Raw genomic sequence first — 25452 nt, 5'->3', positions numbered from 1 at the left:
TCGAGGGAGGTGCATTTCCGGGCTGAGCCTGGGTCCTGTCGGGTGCCCACTGAGCGCTTTAGGGAGGGCGCTCTTTCAGCAGACCGTTGTCAAACACCTGCTTGAGCCAAGCCTGGCTCTGAGCCTGGGCCTGGAGTAGGGAGCAGAACTCCTTGCCTTGTGGAATGAAGCTGGACAAACAGGAAAAATGTCTGATTTTAATTGATTGACCCCAGGGCACTTTACCACTGAGCCTCATCCCCAGCCTTTTTTATTTTTTATTTTTAAATTTTTTTTGTAAAATATTTTTAATTGTAGATGGCCACAATACCTTTATTTTGTTTATTTAGTTTTTTTATGTGATGCTGGGGATCAAACCCAGTGCCTCACACATACTAGGCAAGTGTTCTGCCACTGAGCCACAACCCCAGCCCACCTTCTGGAAGTCCACTGTCTCAGAAATTTTTTATTTTTGAGACAACGTCTTGCTAAATGGCTTAGGGCCTTGCTAAGTGGCTGAAGCTGGCCTCAAACTTGCAATCCTCCTGCCTCAACCTCCCAAGTTGCTGGGACTCCAGGCATGTGCCACCATTCCTGGCTCAGAATTTCAGATAACAGTAAGTGTAAGGAGAAAAATAAAGCAGAGAGGGATAGGAAGTGACATTTTGGGTAGAATATTCCAGAAAGACCCATGAATGATATGCAAACAAGTTCTTCACAATGTGCCAGTCATGATCCCGGCTTAGTTAACTCGGTTTTGTGAATGACTCAGAATTCATTCAGCAGCTTTCTGTGGCATCAGCATCGGCTCCCAGTTGACAGGAAGCTGTTACTGCAGCATCTGGCGGTGTTAGTTAGCTGTGAGGACACAGGCCCTTTGGGCTTCCTGTTCTCTTGTGCTAAAACTATCACCAAGAGCAATAATAGCTGGGTGTGGTGGCACACTTCTATAATCCTGGTGGCTCAGGATGCTGAGGCAGGAGGATTGAAAGTTCCAAGCTAGCCTTAGCAACTTAGCAAGGCCCTCTCTCAAAATAGAACATAAAAAATGAAAAAATAAAAAATAACTGGAGATGTGGCTCAGTGGTAGAGTGCCCCCACTGGGTTCAATCCCCAGCCCTGAAAAGGGAAAAAAAAGGAGTTATAATAGCATTAATAACAGCTCATGTTTATCAGTGCCTAATGTATGCCAACTTCTGCTCTAAGCTCTTAATTGTTCCTTTTTAAATTCTCATAACAACCCCATGAGAGGGAGCTGTGATGAGCCCCATTTTACGGAGGAGGAAACTGAGGCAGAGAGATTAAAACCCAGGGGCCACTTCAATAGTAAGTGGCGGAGCCCGGATTTATCCCAGGCAGGGCTTTTGAAGTTCCGGGGGTCTTGGAGTAACAGGTGCCTGAACCCCATTGAGGCTGATGGTGAGGCTGGGGGCTCTTCTCCTTCCCCAGGCTCTTTCCCTGACGTGCTGTCTTTCTAGGTGCCAAATCAGTGTGTGGAGGCTCCAGTGTACCCCACACCTGCGGTGTACAGCCCTGGCAAACAGGGATTCAAGCCGAAAGGACCAAACCCCGCTGTCCCCATGACCAGCGCCACTGGGGGCACAGTGGCCACCTTTGACTCGCCACCAACACTGAAGACCAGACGGGCTAAAGGTGCCAGTGGACTCCCGGAAGGTGGGCCCCCAGCCTGCCACGAGCATCTTCCCTTGGCATTAGCCTATCCACAGGCTGTTTGGTTCTGGTCTTCCCTTTTGTAATGGTTAGGATTAATTTTGGTTGCATGTAATAGAAAAATCTAAAATAAGTGACTTAAAAAGTGATAGAATTTCTTTTCTGTCCTGGGTAGAACAAGACCAGAAGCAGGCAATCTGGGGATCATGTGACGTGGTCACCAGGCACCCATGTATCTTCTGTCTTTCTGTTCCTCTATCCCCAGAGCATGGCTTCATTTATCAGGGTGCCTCATCATCTAAAATGGCTGCTGGAGCTCCAGTCATCAATTTCATATTCCAGGCAGTAAGAAGGAGGAAGAAAGGAAGGGTAAAAGGGGTACCTCCCAGCTTCCAGAAGTTCTGTATGAGACTTTTGCTTACATCTAATTGGTGAGAACTTAGTCACATGGCCATACCTAGCTGGAAAGGAAGCTGGGAAATGTCTGCTTTAGCTAGGAGCACTGATGTTCCCATTATGTAAGGGAGTTTTTGAGGGAAGAAGGAGAGAATGGCTGTTAGACAAGTAGTAGTGTCTGTTACCATTTTGGAGGTGCCGAGTATGGGGCGGGTGACAGTGTCAGAAGCAGGAGGTAGAAGGAGGGAAAGATACTGAGAATTTCCCAGAGGCTTTCCAGTCAACCATTTTTCCTTTTCTTTCCTTCCACAAATATGTGTTGACCTGCGAGCACCAGGCTCCACGGCGGGCGCCGGAGGTCTTCTCATATCTTGGTCCGTGATGCCTTTGCCTTCAGTTACTCAGAGCTTACTGGGAGAGCGAGCCAGGAAATCAATATCTGGGAGTCACTCTAGGAAGGAGATTAGCAGGGTTCTGTGATCCAGGTGCTGGGGAGAGGCTGGGAAGTGATGCGGTCTGGCTGGTGCAGTGGCACACACCTATAATCCCAAGAGTCTGGGGAGGCTGAGCAGGAGGATCTCAAGGGCAAGGCTAGCCTCAGCAATTCAGTGAGGCTCTAAGCAGCTCAGCCAGACCCTGTCTCCACATAAACAATGAAAAAAGGCTGGGAATGTAGCTCAGTGGTTAAGCGCCCCTGAGTTCAATCCCCAGTGCCCCAGCCCAAATGATGCCACCTGTTCATCTGGGGAGGCGAAGGAAGCAGCCTTGTGGGTATCTATGCAAGGGGACCTGCGGGTGCATAGGTCCAGAGATGGGACCTTGCTTGAGGTCTTTCAAGGTTAGTAAGGAGTCCACTGCAGCTGGGTGGAGGGCTGAGAGGTTGAGGAGAATCAGAGGGTGCGGGTGCTGGAGGCCATAGGAAAGGTGGGATTTTTCCCGGGGGCAAGGGGAGCCTTTGAGGGTGCCATCTTGCTTTCCAGCCAGAGCACGCGCTGGTTTCCCGGGGCACTGGGAGGAGCCCCCCATGCCTCTTGCCCTGCCTGTGCATGGACGTGGCCTTCCTGGGTGTGGGCTGTGTGGCCGCAGGTCCAGGGGATGGGGTGGTCCCCTCAGCGGTGCCCCAGCCTCACCAGCCCCTCCTGGCACTGTCTTTCAGCTGCAGGGAAGCCCAAGGCTCAGCAGCTCAAGTGCTCCTACTGCGACAAGTCCTTCACCAAAAACTTCGACCTGCAGCAGCACATCCGAAGGTAGGTGGGCGCGCCCCTCCTCCCTCCAAGGCTGGGCTCACCTCGGCCCTCCACACTGTCACCGTGTGCAGGGCGCAGCCCAGGCCGGGGCGCAGTGCAAGAGGACCGTCTGGGCGGGTAGAGGGTGTGGGCGATGTGCTTGAGCGAGAGGGGCTCTGCGCCTGCTTGAGGCACCTCAGTCCTGCGCTGCCCGGGGGAGCTGCCGGGCCACCTGCGCTGCTGGGGCCACTCGGCTGAACTGGGCCTCTCCTCCTAAGAGCGTGCCCGCCTGTCTAGGCCCACCTTCCGCCTGTGAGTGGAGGGGTGTTGAGAGTCCGCAGACCTGGGGGTCGTGGCAGCTTCTTTGCCACTGTGACCACAAGGCCTCATGGGACCTACTGTAGACGAGGGACCTCACTGGGGATCAGGGTTCCAGATGTCTCAGCCCATAGGTGGCTGACGCCCCTGCTCTGAGCCCTGAGGTGCAGGACGTCCTGGCAGAAGGGCGTGGAGGAGGAAGGCAGCTCAGGACATAGCACCAGGAAGCAGAGAGAGCACTGGTCACCAGGAGCAGCATGGAGACCCCAAAGGCAGGCCCCTGGTGACCTCCGTCCCCCAGCCACACCCTACCTGCCTTCAGTCAGCGCCCAGCTGATCACTCAAGTGGATTAATGCATTGATTGGGTTAAGGCTCTCCTGACCCAGTTATTTCACCTCTGCACTTTCTTGCATTGCCTCACACATGAGCTTTTGGGGACACCACATCTCCAAACTATTAACAGTGACATATGTTGATCCGTGAAGTGATTTAGGTGTTTTATAGACACAGTGTTGAAAAGTTCTATCCAGGCACAGTAGCATGTGCCTGTGATCCTGGCACCTCAGGAGGCCGAGGCAGAAGGATGGCAAGTTCAAGGCCAGCCTTAGCAACTGAGCAAGACCCTGTCTCAAAGTAAAAAAATAAAAAATTTTGGCCACTGTAGCTTAGGGGCAAAACTCCCCTGGAGTTCAATCCCCGGTACAAAAAAAAAAAAAAAAAAAAATCTGAAGATGTGATGAGATTATTCCCCTTGCAGTTTCAGCTCTTGGAGAATCACAGCAACCCTCTCTTTGGTGCTAGACTGTCTGATACTCACACATACCTGCTCTTCTCAGGCCGGGGAGGAGAGGCTGCTTCAGATTCCAACCGTGGCAGGGACGACTTCTTTCCAGACCATGTTCCTGCTGCCTTTAGGGATTTGGAGTCACTCATTCTTTCCTGGTGGCCGAGCTGTGCTTTGTGGACCATTTAGCAGCATCTTTGACTTCGTTGTTGTCTTTTTTTTTTTTTTTTTTGTACCAGGGATTTAAACCGGGGGTACTTAACCACTGACCTCATCCCCAGCCCTTCTTATTTTTTATTTATTTTTTTGATACAGGGTCTCATTAAGTTGCTTAGGGCCTCACTAAGTTGCTGAGGCTGGCCTTGTTCTTGTGATCCTCCTGCCTCAGCCTCCTGAGCTGCTGGGCTCACTGGCTTGCAGGTACTAGCATGCCTGGCAGCAGGCTTGATTTCTTTTCTTTTTTTATTTATTTATTTTTTTTAAGAGAGAGTGAGAGAGGGGAGAGAGAGAGAGAGAGAGAGAGAGAGAGAGAGAGAGAGAGAGAGAATTTTTAATATTTATTTTTTAGATCTCGGCGGACACAACATCTTTGTTTGTATGTGGTGCTGAGGATCGAACCCGGGCCGCACGCATGCCAGGCGAGCGCGCTACCGCTTGAGCCACATCCCCAGCCCCTCTTTTTTTTTTTTTTAGAGAGAGAGAGAGAGAGAGAGAGAGAGAGAGAGAGAGAGAGAAATTTTTTAATATTTATTTTTGAGTTTTCGGCGGGTACAACATCTTTGTTTGTATGTGGTGCTGAGGATCGAACCCGGGCCGCACGCATGGCAGGCGAGCGCGCTACCGCTTGAGCCACATCCTCAGCCCAGCAAGCTTGATTTCTAACCATTAGATGCCAGTGACTGCCCACCCCACAGCTCTGACAGCCAAAAATGTCTCCATACATTGCCAGGTCTCTTCTGGAGGGCAAGGTCAACCTCTGTTGAGTACGACCGGTCTCTGCTGCTGTTCTCCAATAGATTTTTCTGTAGTGATGTAAATGCCAACTAGTGCTGTCCACTGTGGGTAGCTCCTGGCCATATATGGCTGTTGAATTCTTGCAGTGTGTCTAGCACAGCTGAGAAACTGAACTGAAAAAATTTTATTTTAACGAATTTAAATGTAAATAGCTTTATGTGACTGGTATCCATCTTATTGAACAGTGCACCTCTGGATATTGACATTATTTTAGAATTATTGCAATTTTGATTACTTGGTATTTATGACGAGTAGTTTTTCATATCCAATAACAATAGGACTCTTCATTTCAGAATTGCTATAATTTTTTAAAAAGTGAGTTGATTTGGGGCTGGGGTCCTAGCTCAGTGGCAGAGCGCTTGCCTAGCACGTGTGAGACACTGGGTTCAATTCTCAGCACCACATATAAATAAATGAAGATCCATTGAAAACTAAAAAAAAAAAAAAATGAATTGACTTGATAAAAAGTGTCTTTTTCTTTTTTTTTTTTTTTTGATGCTGGGGATTGAACCCAGTGGTGCTAACCACTGAACCAGTTCCCAAGCCCTTTTTTGTACTTTACTCAGAGACAGGATCTCACTGAGTTAGAACCTTGCTAAGTTGCTGAGGTTGGCTTTGAACTCGTGATCCTCCTGCCTCAGCCTCTGGAGCCGCTGGGTTTCAGGCATGTGCCACCACGCCCAACTTGATAAAAAAGAGGTAGAAGTGTTGTGCTTTGGCAGCTATGATGTTTTCTTCAAATAACAGAAGTTCCCAATGAATGGCTGGAGCAATTAAGAAACGTTTGCTCTCATGGTATTAGATATTAGATAGCCTTGGAGCAGGTCAGCTCTAGCGTTGTTGATTCAACAGCTCAGTAACAGGATCCAGAGCTCAGGGTCTTTCCACCCCTCGTCTGCCTTCCTCAGCCAGAGGATGTACCCACAGGGGGTCAGAGTGGCCACATCATCTGGGCCTGCTCCGTGGGCCTTCCTGCGGCTGGGAGCTCCTGGGCGGAGGCCGGGTCCCCATTCCTACACACGCGAGCTAACCGGCCTTCTTTCCCCAGCCACACCGGTGAGAAGCCCTTCCAGTGCATTGCGTGTGGCCGTGCCTTCGCTCAGAAGTCCAACGTCAAGAAACACATGCAGACCCATAAGGTGTGGCCTCCAGGGCGCAGTGGTGGCACTGTTTCTCGCAACTCTGTGACTGTCCAAGTCATGGCCTTAGACCCCAGCAGGCAAGAGGAAGAGGAGAATGCAGGTGGGTGGGTGTGAGGAAAGCCACTCTCCCAGTTCATCCCTCCTGCAGCTTTTAGGTTTCTGTTGCCAGCTGTGTGACCTTGAGCAAACTTCCTGACCTCTCTGGGCTTCAGTCTGCTTTACAAAAGAGGGCATAGGATGAAAGGAAAGATGACAGATGCACATATGATGAGGCATCACCTTAGCACTGTACCCCAGGCAGACATCCCTAAGTAACTACCTGTCTAGTTTTTCATTGAGCCCGAATCCCACCTCACAATTCATTTTGAGTATATTGTTCCAGGCAGTGACTCCGGTTGATTAGGAGTTGAAACCTGGGGACAGTTGGTCTCCAGAGCTCTGTGTATGTTATTGGGTTCTCATTCATTGAAGCTGTCACTTGTTCCAGAGCTAATGCTTCTGTCCCTAGTGTTGATTTATTTCTTTTGTGCAGAGGGACTGGGGACTCACTAGGGTTGGAGTGACGCTGTCTAACAGAAGTATAACGTGAGCACCACATAGGGTTAAAGCTTCTCTAGTAGCTACATTAATATCACTTTAGAAAACACAAAATTAATTTTAATCATATACTTTATTTAGTCCAATATATTATTATTTTAATATGTAACATAAAGAAATTATTGGGGTGTGATTTTTTTTTTAATCTTGTTTTGTTTTCTTTTTGAGGGGCTGAGAATTGAACTCGGAGCCTTATGCTCTCTGGGCAAGTGCTCTACCACCTAGCTGTGCTCTCAGCCATATTGAAATGCTTTATATGCTTCTTATACTAAATTTTTGAAATCCAATGTGTATTTACTTTTAAAAAAAAACTTTACTGCTGGGCGTGGTGGTGCATGTCTGTTATCCCAGTGGCTGAAGCAGGAGGATCATAAGTTCAAAGTCAGCCTCAGCAACTTAGAAAGGTCCTAAGCAATTCAGCGAGACCCTGTCTCTAAATAAAATATAAAAAGGCCTGGGGACGGGGCTCAGTGGTTAAACAACCCTGGGTTCAATCCCTGCTGCAAAAAAAAAAAAAAAAAAAAAAAAATTTATTGGTACTTTATAATCTTACATGATAGTGGGATTCATTATGCCATGTTTATAAATGCACATAATAAAATTTGCTCAGTCTCCATAGCCGTGTGTATTTACATAGACAGCACATGTGGATTTGGACTGGCCACACTTCAAGTTCTCAGTTGTCATGTGTGACAGTCACTGTGTTGGACAGTGGAGAGCAGAGCCAAAGTCCTTTCCACATAGCACCGAGGGTGAGCAATGCCAACCACATGACAGCTGCTGAACGGGGACTTTTGCTGGGTGACAGTGTGTGGCCACTCTTGCCTGATTGGCCATCGGGGCTTCCTGTTGGAACATGCCCTGAGTTCTGTGAGCTCCGTAGAGAAGGAACCCTTCCCCCAGTGCTTTCGCAACCCCGACAGTGCCTAGCACCAAAGGTTCCACCACTGAGCAAATTTTTATGGAGCCTACTGTGCATCAGGTCACACAGAGATGAGGTCAGAGGTGCAGGGGAGTGAGGAGCAGTCTAGTGAAGAAAGTCAATGAAGCAATGATTGTAATGGGAACAAGGGCCTGGAGAGGCAGGAGTGAGCGAGGAGCATGTGCAGGGTGTTCAGAGAGCACAGAGACGTGGGCGGTGTCCCAGGTGAAGGCCAGGAGGGGAGGCCAAGGCCAGGAGGGGAAGCCAAGGCCAGGAGGGTCACCTGAGGCCTTGCTTGTGTGCCTCTGGCCTGGCTGTGCTGGTGCACACCCGCTGGCTGTAACTGTGGACCTGAGGACATGTGTCACACCAGGCACGTGGCAGTTGGCAGGGGAAACACAGAGGAGTGTGCAGTAGGTGTTCTGAGTCCCACCTGAATGTGTGGTTCCTGGTCGAAGCCTTCATCGGCTTCTCGGTGACTTCCTCCCCTGGTTTCCTCCACAGGGCTGGGCCAGAGCCTGTCGAGCGCGCCCCCGCAGCCCCAGGCCTTGCCCGCTGCTGGTGAGGCGGAGGGGGACAAGCTGGGGCCCGGGCAGGTAGTCCTCATCGACAGCTCCTACCTGTGCCAGTTCTGCCCCAGCACGTTCAGCACCTATTTCCAGCTCAAGTCCCACATGACGCAGCACAAGAACCAGCAGGTAGGCCTGTGGCGGGCGGCAGTGGCCGCGGGCGGCAGTGGCCACGGCCGTCATCAGGAGCCTTGGCCAGTGCTGGGGTCTCTTGAATGCTGCCCTGAAGGGACAGGATGCAGTCACAATGTTTTCTGCAGCTTGGTCCCATCCCCCCTCTTTCCTTAGGGGAGATTCTTAGCTGGGTGTTGGTGGAGTAAGTCCGGTCACCCTAGGGCAAATCACAGAGACCTTAAACAGTTGAGAAGTCTGTCTTCTGTGGCATAAGAGGCCTGAGATAGGATGACAGGTGACTCAACCAATTTCCTCCTCTGGTGGCCACCATCGTCCTCTGCCGTGGCTCTCCTTGCCTTGCTGGGTGGTGGCCACTCTTCCTAGGCAGCAGTTTAATCATATTATTTGGGAACAATGGAAACCTTTTTTTTTCTTTCATTGAATTTTACTTATTTTTTGCTGTGCTGGGGATTGAACTCAGGGCCTTGGGCTTGCTAGGCAAGCAGTCTGCCACTGAGCTATGTCCCCAACCATGGAAACCTTGAGAGCAGCAAGGAAACCTTTCCTAGAGGCATTCTGTAGATCTCTGATTGTCCAGAGCTAGTGCCTGTGCTCTGTCATTGAGAAATGTGTTACTATGCCGCAAATAAGAGGAAATTGGATTAATATTAAGAGTTTAATTTCCCTCACATCAGAAGCCCATACGTAGGTAGCGCTGGGCTTGCATAGTAGTTCAGACATGGCATCATGGACCAGGATTCTTCCAGCTCCTAGCTTTCTTCTCTTCTACCTTAGCTGGAAGCATGCATTCTCAAGGTGACAGAATAGCTACTATATCTCTGTTCATCACATCTATATTCCAGTCAGGACAAATGCAAAAGGTAGAGGGGATATCTCTTAGGAAACTTTTGCCTTTTCATTCTGGGAGGGGTGCCATCCTAAAAGACTGCTGCCTACATATTATTGTCAAAAAGGAGTCACAAGGCTAACACTAGATTCAAGGAAGCCAGGGGAATCCAGTGTTTGAAGTAGGTATGTTGTTACCCTGAGTAAATCGGGGTTCATTTTGTTGGGAAGAAAGAGTGTGTGATATTGTGTGGGCACCCCAGGAGATATGTACTACTTATCAAAGTATAGTTTTCAAAATGCTAGAAACATACCTCTTCTACAGATGAAACCCTGGACATAAGTCAGAATTTTACTTATTAAAGTCGGTTCAAAAGAACATCCATATACAAGCTGGGCACGGTGGCCCACGCTGTGATCTCAGTTCCCCGGACGCTGAGGCGAGAGGATCATAGTTCAAGGCCAGCCTGGGCAACTTAGCAAGACCCTGTCTCAAAAAATAAAAAGGGCCACGGGTGTAGCTCGGTGGTAGAGCAGCTGGGTTCAGCGCTCAATGCCGCAAAATCAATCAAATCAAATCAAGTAAAACCAAGCAAAGCAAACCAGGGCTCCGGCAGTAGGGAGCGGGGCAACGAGGTCAGGTGCCCACCAGCAGTGCCCCAGGCTGGTGGCACACATTCCTACCGCCCCCCCCCCAGCCGCCTCCCCTCATTCCCGAGTATCCCCTCAAGGTGTACAAGTGTGTGGTCAAAAGCTGCGCCCAGACGTTCCCCAAGCTTGACGCATTTCTGGAACACATCAAGAGCCACCAGGAGGAGCTCAGCTACCGCTGCCACCTCTGTGGCAAGGACTTCCCCTCGCTGTACGACCTGGGCGTGCACCAGTACTCCCACAGCCTCCTGCCGCAGCACAGCCCCAAGAAGGACAGTGCTGTCTACAAGTAGGTGCCTCCACCTGCCCTCCCAGTGCACAGGGCGGGGCGGGGGGGCTGTGGCCCTTGTGAAACACCTCAGGGGGAAGTGAGGCTCAGCCTCCGTCTAGCCTGGCGGGGCGGGTTTGCATGTTGGCACAGCTGGGAGCCGGTGCTGCCCTGCTCACATGGCTTCCGACTTGGTGGACATTCGCTAGAGACAAAGACACCTTGAAAAAGGGAACCTCGCGGGGCAGGGCTCAGTGGCAGAGCGCTGGCCAGCATGTGTGAGACACTGGGTTCCATCCTCAGCACCACATGTAAAGAAATAAAATAAAGTCCGCTGATAGCTAGAAAAAATATATTAAAAAAAGGGAAACTAATATCTCCTCTTTTGTAATAGGAAAAAGGTTTGATTGTTTTTTCTAAACTAAAAAAATCGAACAAGCACATGTTGGAAAGCAAAAATCCTAAAAATAAGATTTATTGGTTTAATGATCTGTTAAATGTGGGTTAAAGTTGGAGCTGGGTGCTGATTCTTGGGATGGATAAGGAGTGAACCTTGTGTAGGTGGACATGGGTGACTTTTCAGATCCCCTTCCCATCATTTGGGTCTTCCTTTGAGTCATTAAGAAGGTCCCTGGGGCAGGAGTGATGCAGGCCCCCCGGGGGCCTCGTGTTCATCCTTAGATCCTCAGGTAGTTCTCCTTGGGGTGTTGGCCCTGTGGTGGTCCTTTGGAGGGCTCCCCAGCTGCTGTCCAGGCCCTCTGTCAGGCGCTCCCTTCTAGCGGGCGTTTTCTGCAGACACCCACTTCCCACCTTTCCCCATCCTGGGCTTTGGCCCTGCAGGTGTTCCTCTGTACATTTACCTGTAAACCTGTGCCCGGGAATCTAGAGGGATGTCTGTCTGGAGGCCATCTGTACATTTCTCTGTACAAACTTGTACCTCTAGAGACTTGGTTGGTGACTTCCATTGGCCCTGGAACTCCTGGGTGAGGCTTCTGAGATTTAAAGATAAATAAACACAGGCCTTGAGGTTAGAAAGCACGCCTTGCTCAGGGAGAAACACTTTCACTGTGATAAAAGGCTGACCTGTTAGTCCCAAAGTTTGGTCAAGGAGCAGATGGCCATCGGCAAAACCTAAGGGTGGAATGGTGTCATGGGTAATGTAGGGCTCTGGAGCCACTACCTGTGTTAGGATCCCATTAACTGCAAGCCTTACGGACGAGTGCAAAGCACTCAGCTACCGAGGGCCTCAGTTTCCTCATCTTTTAGATGGGGATCATGATAGTGCCTACCGTGTTGGACCCTTTATGATCTAGAAAGACAGGCATGAGGCATGTGGACATGGTGCCTGGAGCATCGTGGGTCTCAGTGAAGTTAGTTGCTACAGTTATTGGATTACTTCAGTGTAGGTTTGGCTGTATACAATAGAGACCCAGAGTAATGGTAACTGAAACAGGTGAGAATTTCTCTAATATTGGAGCAGGTGTGGCGGCTTCATATTTTCAGAGGTCCAGGCCTGTCAGAGCCTGTGGTTGCTCTGTTCCTTGGGAGTCATGTAGCCTTGGCCTGCCTGTGAGTACCTCCCCAGAGCTCTGAAGTGAATCTTATATCTGCTGCTGTATTTATGCTATATGTATTTTGCATTTTTAATTCTTTAAAAATTCTTTTTAGTTATACATGAGAGTAGAATGTGTTTTGACATATCAGACGTGGATATAACTTCCCATTCTTGTGATTGTACATGATGTGGAGTTACGCTGGTCATGTATTCATATAAGAACATAGGAAAGTTATGTCTGATTCATTCTACTGTTTTTCCTATCCCCACATCCCCTCCCCCATTACTTCCCTCTGCCTAATCTAAGGTGACTCTACTCTTCCCAAGTTGTGAATTAGCATCCGCATATTAGAGAAAACATTCAGTGAGATTCAGTTTTTTTGGGGATTGGCTTATTTCACTTAGCATGATATTCTCCAGCTCCAACCATTTACTGGCAAATGCCAGACTTTCACTCCTCTTTTAAGCTGAGTAGTATTCCATTGAGTATATATGCCACATTTTCTTTATCCACTCATCTATTGAGGGACACCTAGGTTGGTTCCATAGTCTAACTATTGTGAATTGAGCTGCTATAAACATTGATGTGGCTGCTGATTTTAAGTCCTTTGGATATAAACCAAGGAGTGGGATAGCCGGGTCCATACTGCTTTCCATAGTGATTGTACCAGTTTGCAGTCCCACCAGCAATGTATGAGTGTACCTTTTCCCCATTTATTTTTTATTTTACTTCTTGCATTTTAGGAGTCTTGATGAGGAATTCGGTTCCTAAGCTGACATGGAGATTTGGGCCTACTTTTTCTTCTAGTCGGTGCAGGGTCTCTGGTCTAATGCCTAGGTCCTTGATCCACTTGAGTTGAGTTTTGTGCAGGGTGAGAGATAGGGGTCTGATTTCAGTTTGCTATGTATGGATTTCCAGTTTTCCCAACACCATTTGTTGAAGATGCTGTTTTTTCTCCAATGTATGTTTATGGCACCTTTGTCTAGAATGAGATAACTGTATTTATGTGGGTTTATCTCTGTGTCTTCTATTTTGTACCATTGGTTTTCATGTCTGTTTTGGTGCTGATACCATGCTGTGTTTGTTACTACAGCTCTGTAGTATAATTTAAGCTCTGATGTTGTAATGCCCCCTGCCTCACTTTTATTGCTGAAGATTATATTTTTTATTTTTTTTGGGGGGATGCACTGGGAATAGAACCCAGGGCCTTGTGCATGCTAGGTGGATGCTCTACCTATGAGCTGTTTTCCCAGCCTTATATTTTTATTTTAAATATAAAGAGTATCACCAGGTGTGATGGTGCATGCTTATAATTCCAATGACTTGAGAGGCTGAGGCAGGCAGATCATAAGTTCAAGGCCAGCCTCAGCAACTTAGTAAGACCCTGCCTCAAATGAGAAATAAAATAAGAAGATCTGGGGATGTAGCTCAGTGGTAAAGTGTGCCTGATTTAAAAAAAAAAAAAAAATATATATATATATATATATATATATATATGTATATATGTATATATATATGTAGACACACACATACACACATGCATGTTACATTATATGAAACTTATATGCATATGTAAGTTACATATATATGTAATTGATTTTTTCCTTCCTGATTGCAGAAGTCATCCATGTTTAATATCGAGAAAAAGGATTTGGGTGAGGGCATAACTGGGGATTTAACTCAAGGGTATTGTACCTTTAAGCTTCATTCCCAGCCCCACCCCACCTCCCCCTGGAGATTGAACCCAGGGCCTTGTGCGTGTGAGGCAAGCACTCTACCAACTGAGTTATGTCCCCAGCCCTCCCAGCCCTTTTTAAAATTTTTATTTTGAAATAGGGTCTCACCAAGTTGCCCAGGCTGACCTTGAACTTGTGATCCTCTGCCTCATTCTCCTGAGTTGCTGGGATTACAAGCGAGTGCCATCATGCCTACCTGAGAAAGGATTTTTAAAAACTTTACACAGGAGAAAACTCACAATGCCCTATCATCCAAAGATAACCACTGTTAATCTCTTGGTGTATGTATTTTGGTATATATCTGTAATGTATACGATTATAGATATAGATACAGATATAAATATCATATATATACATTGAGTCTGGTAATCCTAAACATGGTCATAGGATTTGGTGAAAATTCATCACACCATCTTTCTATTGTGCAGCTTATGACAAATGGACTGAAACTTAGAGTGATTCCTCTGTACCTTTAGTGTTGTTATTTTTAAAAATATGTATTTTAACAGGGTATGGTGGTAAATACCTGTAGTCCCAGCTACTCAGGAGGCTGAGGCAGGAAGATCACAAGTTCAAGTCCAGCTGGGCAGCACAGAAAGACTCTATATCTTACACACACACACAAACACAAACACACGTGCACACGCTTATATATGTAGTATATATTTTATTTTTGATTAATATACTGTACACATAAATGGTGTAAATGGTGTGTGATATTTTAACACATGCATGTAGTGTTCACTAATCAATTCCAGCCTCCCTTTATCCACTCTTCCCTTGTGTTATCATTTCAACCTTTAAACTATAAAACTTAAAACTGTAATATAGACAGACATCTCTACTTTTCAGCATAAGCAGATCTGCCTCATTCTTTTAGACAGCTGCTGAGTATTCCATTGCACATGGATGTGCTATAACTTATTTAAACCATCCCTCATTCCTAGATAATTGGTTATCTCCAGTTGTCGTTATTATAAACAGTACTACAGGGAATAACTTTGGACACACATCTTTACTCATTTGTAAGTTCCTAGAAACAATATTGCAAGTCAGAGACCCATGGGGGTTCTAAAAAAAGAGTAATTGCCCCCTTCAAAAAATAATTGTTATGTGCAAATAGTACAATATTTAAAAACCATAAATGGGCACAGAGTGAGTAGGAATTCCTCATCTACCCTGACCCACTTCTCCACATTGTAACAGGAACTTAGAGAAGCTGCTTTTGCTAACAGCAGTGATTCTTCATTTAGGCCTTCAGGTGCCCAATGGGGAACTAAAAGCATGATAAAACGTGGCTTCTCTGCCTTCATTTGTATCTGTCTCCTTTATCACCTTAAACTTTGTGACCTGCTCAGCTCTGCATTAGGCATGTTGATTCTTTAAGGAGTGTTCATTTAAAAGCTAGCAATATAAGGTTTATTAGCCCTAAATTACCTAAACCGTCTTGTCTCCCTTCAAGTCTGAGGAAAGATCTGTAGGGACATTTGAATTTCATCCTGTTTCAGAACCTTAGAGTGGTGCCTAGAAATCTCCAGTCTTGGGCTGGGGATATAGCTGTTGATAAGAGTGCTTGCTTTTCATGCACAAGGCCCTGGATTCAATCCCCAGCACCATACTCACATACACACACACACAAAAGAAAAAAAAAAAAGAAAAGAAAAAGAAATCTCCAGTCTCCCCCACACCTTCCAGAAAGAGTGGAATCTTGCAGACAAATCACCCATGATGAGACTGCCCGCTAAGCAGAAGCACTTGTCTTATAGGAACCAAGTTACCCACTTTCTAGATCACAGGTCTGATAACTAAACCTCCTGCATACTATGAAGAAAATGGAAATTGACCCTTTGAGTAATAAGGATTTCTCCTGAGCCACCACCTTATAGAACCAGAGTGAGATCATGATCATCCAGACCACAGTTTGACCAAAACTGTTTAATTCTGCATATCTCTCATTCCCCTCCCCTGATTCTTCCTCTATTTAAATCTAAAACTCATGTGAACACCCCAAAGGACTGAGTGCATGGTCTCACTTTGACTTCCCAGTCTGGCCATATTGATTAAAGTCCTTGTCTGCTTTTTACCATTAACTTCTTAGTTTCATTTTTTTGGGTGAATAGCTAGACTTGGTTTGGTGGAACCCCTGGAGTCAGGCCTCCCGGCCTAGGACTCTTGACAAACATTTTGATGAGCCAGCCAGGAGACATTTGGGCATCAGCTACTTGCCCCTGGACAGTCTGGCCAAGGGGAAGGAAAGGGCAGTTTTTTGCAGCTACTGAAACTATCTTTGTTTCAGGGATTTCTTTTTTTCTTTCCACTCTGGGCCAGCATTGGCTGCATTTACCATGATTTGGTGAAGTAGAGAAATAAACTTTTGGACCTACAGGCCCTGAACTCTGAGCCCTGGTAAGTTCTCCCTGATGGTGCACTACAGCCCTCGCCCCTCCTTTTCCTTATTGTTTGGGGTTCCTTTGAACCAGTGTGGGTTCTTTTAACCAATTTGGGCCTCTGCCCTTTGTCTAATAGGGAAGTTTGGATTCTGTAACTTTGTGGTACCACTTAGCAGGGAAGGGACATGAGGTACACAGAGAAACCAGGCTAGTCTGAGGATATCTCTGTTGTGCTTTGCATAATAATAGAAAGTACCGATTTTGTCTCAGTGCCCACTAGAGAGAATTTTTACTGTTTTGTTTGTTTATAGCTATAAACCTATGATTAAGAAAAATAATTTCTTCTGCCTTTTTGAGCTCATGGTTTTTCTGATGGATTCAGTTTTGGGGTCTGTAGGAATGGAACTTTAATCAATATGGCCATATCTGAAAGTCAGAGTGAGATCATCAGCTCATCCTGCCTTGGGCTGGGGTGTTCATAGGAATTTGAATTTTTTGTTTTGTCTAAATGGAAATTTGGGGCTCTCTGACTACTGTCCTCCCCCATCTTTTCTCAAAATCTGGTTATTCAAGGGTTAACCTTCAACTTTAGAGCTGGTATACAAGGGTTAACTCTCAAACCCACTCAGGACTGAGGGAAAACAACTGGATGAAAGAAAGCTTTCTAAAACCCAGCTGTTGTTATGGAAAACTGCTTAGTTCAAGGTTTACATAAAACTTGCAAATAAGAATATTAAAGTCTATAAAAATATAATATATTTTGGTCATTAAATGTGTTTTCATGCTCTGGGGCTGTGGCTCAGTGGTAGAGCGCTTGCCTGGTATGCGTGAGGCACTAGATTTGATCCTCAGCACCTTATAAAAATAAAATAAAGATATTGTGTCCACCTACAAGTAAAAAAAATACATATTTTTTTAAATGTGTTAACATAAGTTGTTGATGTATCAAAAAGCATTCAAGATTGCTTTCTTCCTGGGTCTTCATTAAAGATTACTAAAAATTATAATTCTAACACTTTGAGCTGTGTTTTAATGAGAAATTATGAAAAGCATGTTATTTTATCTTTTTTCCCCCCAGTACTGGAGATTGAGCCATGTCGCTCTACCATTGAGTTACATTCTCAGCCCTACTTATTTATTTATTATTTGGAGATAGGGTCTTGCTAAGTTGCTTAGGACCTCGCTAAGTTGCCCAGGCTGGCCTCAAACTTGCTATCCTCCTGCACCAGCTTCCCAGGTTGCTGGGATTAAGGCGTGCACCACCACGCCCAGCTAGTATTTCATCTTACTGAGAAAAAGGAGTGATTTTTTTAAATTCGGAAATTTTGTAAGATTGTTTTGTTTTTAAAGATGGACACAATATCTTTATTTATTTATTTATTTATTTATTTATTTATTTTTTACGTGGGGCTGAGGATAGAACCCAGTACCTCACAAGTGCGAGATAGGCACTCTACCACTGAGCTATAACCCCAGCCCCTGTAAGATTGTTTTAAAATGCAAACTTAGAAAAAAAGGGCAGAAAAGAATTAGCAAGTAGGAGAAAGACCTAAGAAGGTTATAAGTATGAGGACATATTTTGGAGAATGTTTTTGGTTGAGAAAAGATTTCGAATGGTAAAGTAAGATTTTTGTCCTAAAATAAAGTAACTGGATTGTTCCAGGATGGGAAAAAGAAAAATGGGACAGAAAACTAAGGATGAAAACAAGTTGTAGAATGTCTAAGCAGGTTGCAGAAGGCTGTGGAGGACAAATATTAGAACATTTATGTGTGATTAAGTTGGCTACAATTTAAAAGTTTTTTTTTTTTTTTTTTTGAGATACTGGCAATTGAACCCAGGGGTGTCCTATCACTGAGCTCTGCCCCCAGCCCTTTTTATTTTTTATTTCATGACAGGGTTCTGCTAAGCTTCCCAGCCTGGCCCTGAACTTGTCCTTGCATTCCCCTGCATCAGATTCCCGAGTAGCTGAGGTTATAGGTGTGTGCTTCTGTAACTGGCATAAGTGTCTCTTTTATTTTATTTTTTAAAATATTCTTTAGTTGTTGATGGACCTTTATTTTATTTACTTATTTATATGTGGTGCTGAGAATTGAACCCAGTGCCTTACACGTGTGAGGCAAGTGCTCTACTGAGTCCCTGTCTCTTTGTTTTTTAAATGACCACTTTATAAATCTAGTTAAATAACAAATATTATTTTGGGTTTCTGAGGTGTATTTGGCACCCTGTGTATCTGTGACTGAAGATGCATATTTATCTCAGGATTAATTATGACGTGTTTGAGCTTTGTAAAAATGTCATGCAGAAGTTTGTGGAGTGGGGGCTGTGGGTACAGCTTAGTGTAGAATACTTGCATAGCATGCATGAAGCCCTGGGTTCAATCCCCAGCACCACAAGAGAAAACAACAACAACAAAAAAACAGCTTTGTAGAGTTAAAGATTTATAGGTTTAATACACGCAAGATAACCAATAAATACTCTTTTAAACCATGTGCATGTATCTGGACCTTAAACATAAATTGAACTTTAAACATATAAAATGGTCAATGAAACTTTTAGAATTTTGTTTTCAGTACCATATAGATGAGAAAAATGCCAGCCATTTAAAATCTGGTTTGCGTCTGTTAGCTTCGACTGAATAAGTGTTTAATTTCTGTTGTATAGATACACTTGTATACCGAGTCACGGGCACCATCGCCTCCACGTAGGAGAGGTGTAGAACTATCCTTTGATTTTTGCCAATGCTTTAGCCTATGTAGTCCTTGTTGAAAACAGAACCACTTGATTATAGTTATCCCATTGATCCACAGGTTCCAAATTTAAGTTCAAAAGTAAAAACTGCCAGGTATAGTAGTACCTGCCTGTAATCTCAGTGACTTGGGAGCCTGCGGCAGGAGAATGGCAAGTTCAAGTCCAGACTCAGCCACTTATTGAGACCCTGTCTCAAAATAAATAAAGAAAAAAGGACTGGGGATGTGGCACCTGGCTTCAAGCCCTAGTACCACACACACACAAAGTAAACACGAAGAATATATATAGGACTCCAGTAACAATATCACAGGTAGTAAAATTAAAAAAAAAATTTAGCTTTGTATGCATGAGGCCCTACTGTGAAAAAATAAGTTCTTTTAAAACTTTTTATATTGGCATAATTTTCAACTTTCCAAAGAGTTATAAGACTAGTACAGAGATTCCCATATCTACCCTTCACCCAATTTCCCAATTGCACACATCATATCTCATTTGTTTTATCATATTTGGAAGCATTTCAGAGTCATTTGAAGATGTGATGTTCTTTCCCCTTTTATCTTCTGTGTGCATTTGCCCCAAACAAGGGAAGTATAGGGCAAACGCCTGTAATCCCAGCAGCTCATGAGGCTGAGACAGGAGGGCCGAGAGTTCAAAGCCAGTCTTAGCAATGGCGAGGCACAAAGCAACTCAGTGAGACCCTGTCTTTAAATAAACTACAAAATATGGCTGGGGGTGTGGCTCAATGGTCGAGTGCGCCTGAGTTCAATCCCTGGTACAAAAAAAAAAAAAAAAAAATCAGTATAATTCTATTAGCTCATCTTCAGGCCTTATTCAAAACTTTCAAATTGTTCTATTAATATCCTTTATAAAAAAGAAAAACACACACATTTTTTCTGGCCCAGGGTCCAGCCTGGGATCACACCTCACCTTCATTGTCATGCCTCTTTCACCTCCTTGAAGCTGGAACAGTTTCATCCTCTCTTTGCTTTTCATGACCTTGAAGAACTAGACAATGAACCTAGGGCCTTGGGCATGTGGGCAAGTGCTGTTGTGCTAAGCGACATTTCCAGCCTGACCTTGAGAGTGTGTGTGTGTGTGTGTGTGTGTGTGTGTGAGAGAGAGAGAGAGAGAGAGAGAGAGAGAGAAAACAGGGATTGAGCCAAGGAGTGCTTAACCACTGAGCCACATCCCCAGCCCTTCCTGTTGTTGATCTAGAGATGAGACCTCAATAAGTTGCCCAGTCTGGTCTTGAACTTGTGATCCTCATTCCTTAGCCTTCCAAGTTTTGGGGATTACAAGTGTGTGTCTCTGACCTAGGTTTTGTTTTGGGGGGGTGGGTACCAAGGATTGAACTCAAGGACACTCGACCATTGAGCCACATCCACAGACCTATTTTGTATTTATTTAGAGGCAGAGTCTCACTGAGTTGATTAGCTCCTCACTTTTGCTGAGGCTGGCTTTGAACTCGTGATCCTCCTGCCTCAGCCTCCAGAGCCACTGGGATTACAGGCGTACACCACTGTGCCCAGCCTGACCTTGATATTTTTAGAGTGTCGTTGAGTTGTTTTGTAGAACGCCTTTGTTTGGGTCTGCCTGATTTTACTTTACTATTATATCCAGGATGTGTACTTTTGGCAGGAACATCACTAGTGACACTGTCCCTCTGTGGGCACCATCTCAGGAGGCATGTAATGATCATGTGTCCCGTAACCTGTTGTGCTGCCTTGGATGACTTAGTGAAGGAGGTATTTCTGGCAGGGAGTTTTGATTTTCATGGCTTTTGCTGATCTCCCCAGGCCCCAGACTTGAGGTTTTGTCCTCTCCCCTCACCAGCTTGTTGGGTCTCTGCTCCCCTGGTGTCTCCCTCCAGTCCACCCCCTCTCCCTCTCTTGCTGTCTGGAGAACTTTGTGTGTGGTTTTCAGAGTGTGGTCTGAGGGGTCCCTAGATCCACCGTGGGTACCGCCTTCCTGGGGCTTCCTGTGGGTGGCACTAGTGTAAGGACAACAGGGCTCACGTGTTTGTGTTTTGGCATGATTTGCCTGCTCACCTGTGACATACCCCACAGGTATCTCATTATATAAGGGTCCATTGGCTGGTGAATGTCTTCGTGGTGGAGAGATAGTGGTCTTATTCCTTCAGAGTGGCTCAGGACCTACAAGTGCTGTTCTGTTTTTCTCCTTGTACTGCTGGGGATTGAATCCAGGCCTTGCACATGCTAAGCACATGCTAAACACAGGTTCTACCACTGAACACCCAATCCCTGAATGTGCTGTTCCAAGGGCATATTAGCCACAGGAGCTGTGCTTACCACACTCTGCAGTTTATGAGCCATTCTGCACAGTTGTGTCCTTCGACTCTGTGGCAATCTTAGAATGACCATCAGGCAGAGCCATGTCACAAGGGAGGAAACCTATAGTATCAGGCAGGAAGGAGCTGGACCTGCGTCCCTTTGTGTGATTCTTGCATATGACAGATTCTCACTGGTGCCCTGAGCAAGCTGTGAATAGGAAAGGTGTAGTTCCATTGTTAGGGACCACGTGTAGTGGAGGAGAACGTTCATAACCAAGCAAGCAAATAAAATAATTCCTAGTAATTAGTGCTAAGGAGAAAATAAGCTGGGTGACATAACAAGGGGTGCCTGGGGTAGACTGTGGGGGGCAACTTGAGACAGAATGGTCAAGGAGTGCTTCTCCAAGGAGGTGACATTTGAACTGGAACAGCAACTATAAAGGTCCTGAGGCAGGAATGATCTTGCTGTGTGCAAGGTTCATCAAGGAGGCCAGGGTGCTGGGGCAGAGCGGTTTGGGTGGGGAGTAGGGGAAGAGGTCTGAGGGGTAGGAGTGGGTCAGACCGTAGGGCCTCATAGGCCATGGTGTGCAACAAAGTGCAAGCAACTGGGGGACACTCTCACTTTCATTTTTTAGTTATTTGTTGATTTGTGTGTGTGTGTGCAGTGCTGGGGATGGAACCCAGGGCCTCGTGCACGCTAGGCAAGCACTCCACCACCGAGCTACACAGAGCCCTGATTGATTGATTGATTGATTTCCTTTGTCATGCTAGGGACCGAATGCAAGTGTGCTCTACCACTGAACTATACCCCAGCCCTGTTTATTTTTTATTTTAAGACAGGTTCTCACTAAGTTGTCGAGGCTGGCCTCAAACTTGCCTCAGTCTCCCAAGTAGCTAGGATTATAGGTGTTCATCACCATGTTGGCTTGATTTTTGTTGTTTTTGTTTTTTATTTTTAACATTTTTTTTTAGTTGTAGATTGACGTAATACCCTTATTTTATTTATTTATTTGTATGTGGTGCTGAGGATCAAGCCCAGTGCCTCACATATGCTAGGCGAGCGCTCTACCACAACCCCAGCCCTTGATTTTTATTTTTAAAGGCTCCCTCTTGCTGCCCTCTGAATGGATGCTCAGGGACAGGATGGGGACAGGAACTTGAACCAGAGGCTACTGTGCATGTCCCAGCAGGTGGTGGCAGCAGCTGGGTGGAGGATGGAGGCAGTGGCAAGAGAGAGGAGTGGATTGAGAATGAGGGAAACTCAGGCCCTTGCCTCCTAACGATGGCCTGGGGCAGCGGGGATGGACCTGCGCCTGCCGGCTGCTCTCACCTCTGCGGCTCCTCCCCACTCAGGTGTGTCAAATGTGTCAACAAGTACTCCACTCCCGAGGCCCTGGAGCACCACCTGCAGACCGCCACTCACAACTTCCCCTGTCCGCACTGCCAGAAGGTGGGTGCTGTCCCTACCCCCCAGTGCTGGCCTTAGGGGTGGTGACAAGGGAGGTGGCGGGTGAACCTTTCTGTCTCTCCTCCACCTCGGGAAGTGCCAGGGGGTGCAGGGGGCCGACAGGCATCTGAGCGTGGCCTCCAGCTTCCCCATGTACCATCCTGTCGTCATCATTGGACCTTCTTGTTGGTGACTCTGGAAGTCCTTCCTAAAACCTGCTCCTATACCGTCAGACATCCATTGTCCCCGGCTCAAGTGTCATGGTTGATTTGAATCAGTCCCTATATTGCAGTTATCCACACAACAGAAGCCTCTGTTAACCCGTGCCCCTGCCCCACCGCCTCCTTTTTTATTCCCCCTTTTAATTTATCTGTTGAGGACCTGGGCCGTTGTCCCTGTGGGGCTTCCTGCCATCTGGGTTTGCTGATCGTCCCCCTGGGTTGACGTCACCAGGTTCTACTCATGAGAGACAACCTTACATGCAGATTTTTCCAGGACAGCCTTTTTTTCCCTCCACTTTAGCCTTGTTCTAGATGTTTCTAATTACATACCTAACTTCAGAATTTGTGGTCTAAGCAAAAAGTATCATGAATTGAGAAAAAAGCACCTGCCGGGTGCCATTATTCTATCTGAATTGACCTACTTAGCCCTGGAGGGCAGATATACTCTTTCTGTCCCCATTTCATAGGTGGGGAAACAAGACCCGGAAAGGCCACCTAGCTAGGAAGTGATGGGGCTCATGAGGGTGGGGCGCTGTGTCTGTGCCCTTGACCGTTTCTCTTAACCCAGTGAGTGAGTGAGTGAAGCCTTTCCTCTGTCTACAGGGAAAGGTCTGGGTTCCTGTGTTTTCTGGGTCTTTATTACCTTCCTATTCATTCCTTTATGCGACAGTCGTTTGACCCGGGCTCTTTGCTGAGGAATGAAAGTCCCTCTCTGCCCTCCTAGAGTCCCCATGTAAGCCAGGGATCCTAGTCCAGTGGGTTAAATGCTGATTTTAAAACATGAGTGATCACCGGGAGGCAGGATCCTGCTTGGCACCAGGAATTCAGGGAAGGCTTTACAGTGGCACTGACATCTGAGTTGGGTCTTGAAGGATGAGTAGGAGTGTGTGAGACTAAGAGAAAGGCCCTCGGGTAGGAAGAACAGCCTGGGCAGAAACTCAGAGAAGGTGCATTTTGGGCTTGTCTCCTGGGTGAGTAGGGAAGCCCACAAGGAGCTGAGGGCTGGGTCGCCATTGGGGGTGGACACGAGGGGCTCGTGAGCTCTGAAGGTGCGCGGGAAGGGGCCTTGGGAGGCAGCACTGAAGCCGGGCCCTCTGCCTCCAGGTGTTCCCTTGTGAACGCTATCTTCGGCGTCACCTGCCCACGCATGGCAGCGGAGGCAGGTTCAAGTGCCAGGTGTGCAAGAAGTTCTTCCGGAGGGAGCACTACCTCAAGCTGCACGCTCACATCCACTCAGGTGGGTACCTCGCCTCGCCCACTCCTGCCCAGGCCCCGCCCCTCCTCCCGCCCAGGCCACGCCCCTCCTCCCGCCCTGCCCCCGGCCTCCAGGCCACCAGCTCTCCTTCATGAACCCTGGGTCCCCACCAGCACTAGAGCAGAGAGAAGCTCCTAGAGGCTGGTGGGGACCTTGGCTCTGCCCCGAGAGTCGGCTCCCGTAGACTGCTCCGGGACTCTAGAGCAAAATTCCCACCCAAGTCTGGGCGAAACCCTCTCTCCTCAGTTGAGACCTTGATTTTTTTTTTTTAATCTTTAAATGTTATTTTCCCCCCACGGTCCCCAGGGCCTTGCGCTTGCTAGGCTAGTGCTCTATTACATGGACGATCAGTTTTCGAATTCTTTTTAGTAAAGCATATTTTATATCACAACCCAGGAAATACATACATGCACCTAGGATATATTGAAACCAAAGTTTCACAAAGCAATATTTTGAATTGTGTTCAATTTTTAAAATAACTACTAACTGGGCATGGCAGCATGTATCTGTAGTCCCAGCTACTTGGGAGTTTGTAAGATACTCCTAATCCCCTCCCTAAAAGTAACTGCTATTACTGTCTAGTTTGGGTCAATCTAGTTTTATTTATTTGTTTATTTATTTATTCATTCATTCATTCATTCATTCACTCATTCATTCCATCATAAAATAGTAGGGTTTATTTAAGTGAGAAGAAAAGAGCCAGAGTTCCCACAGGGTGAGAGAAGACTTAGTAGGGGCTGCCCTGGTTTTATTTTATATCTGTACAACATACTTGCTTACTTTTATGTAGGTGAACATAGAATATAATTTGGAACTCTGTGTCAGAATTCCTTGTTAGTATAGCTGGAAGATGTTCCTGAATAGCAACTCTGTCTTCATAGTTGTATAGTATTCCTTTGTCGAGCCGAACAATGGGCAGGCCCTTCAGTTATTTTTCAGCTGTTAGTTTGTAAGGTACACACGATGCTATGTGGGTCCTTTTGAAAACTTCAGGTATAGATCAGTAGCATATATTCCCAGCAGTGAAACTGCTAGATTAAGGGCTGGGGTTGTGGCTCAGCGGTAGAGTGCTCACTTAGCACATGTGAGACCCTGGGTTCGATCCTCAGCACCACATAAAAATAAATAAAATAAAGGTATTGTATCCAACTACAGCTAAAATATAAATATTAAAAAAATAAAGTGCTAGATTAAAACATATGTGCAGGCTGGGTGTGGTCACACATGCCTGTAATCCCAGGGACTCCCCACTTAGGCAGGAGGATCATATGTTGGAGGCCAACCTCAACAACTTAGCAAGATCCTGTCTC

At 46.3% G+C, this 25452-nt stretch overlaps 1 protein-coding gene across 4 annotated transcripts in view; it reads left to right on the top strand.

Annotated features, from left to right (window-relative positions):
* Positions 1 to 25452, top strand: part of ZNF341 (zinc finger protein 341) — a 44012-nt gene that overhangs the window by 12882 nt on the left and 5678 nt on the right. For 2 of the 4 annotated variants that reach the window (XM_081290801.1, XM_081290804.1), the window contains 7 exons: positions 1458 to 1653; positions 3203 to 3293; positions 6438 to 6631; positions 8555 to 8748; positions 10311 to 10519; positions 22573 to 22669; positions 23992 to 24124. In XM_081290801.1, the coding sequence (XP_081146927.1) occupies positions 1458 to 1653; positions 3203 to 3293; positions 6438 to 6631; positions 8555 to 8748; positions 10311 to 10519; positions 22573 to 22669; positions 23992 to 24124 (1114 nt within the window). The remainder of the gene's footprint in view (positions 1 to 1457; positions 1654 to 3202; positions 3294 to 6437; positions 6632 to 8554; positions 8749 to 10310; positions 10520 to 22572; positions 22670 to 23991; positions 24125 to 25452) is intronic. The other 2 variants (XM_081290802.1, XM_081290803.1) reach the window with 2 other exon arrangements.

This window comes from Spermophilus citellus, assembly GCF_964194105.1.
Source record: "Spermophilus citellus genome assembly, chromosome: 4".
In the NCBI taxonomy this organism is placed as follows: Eukaryota; Metazoa; Chordata; class Mammalia; order Rodentia; family Sciuridae; genus Spermophilus; species Spermophilus citellus.
This window is presented reverse-complemented; position numbering and strand designations above follow the sequence as displayed.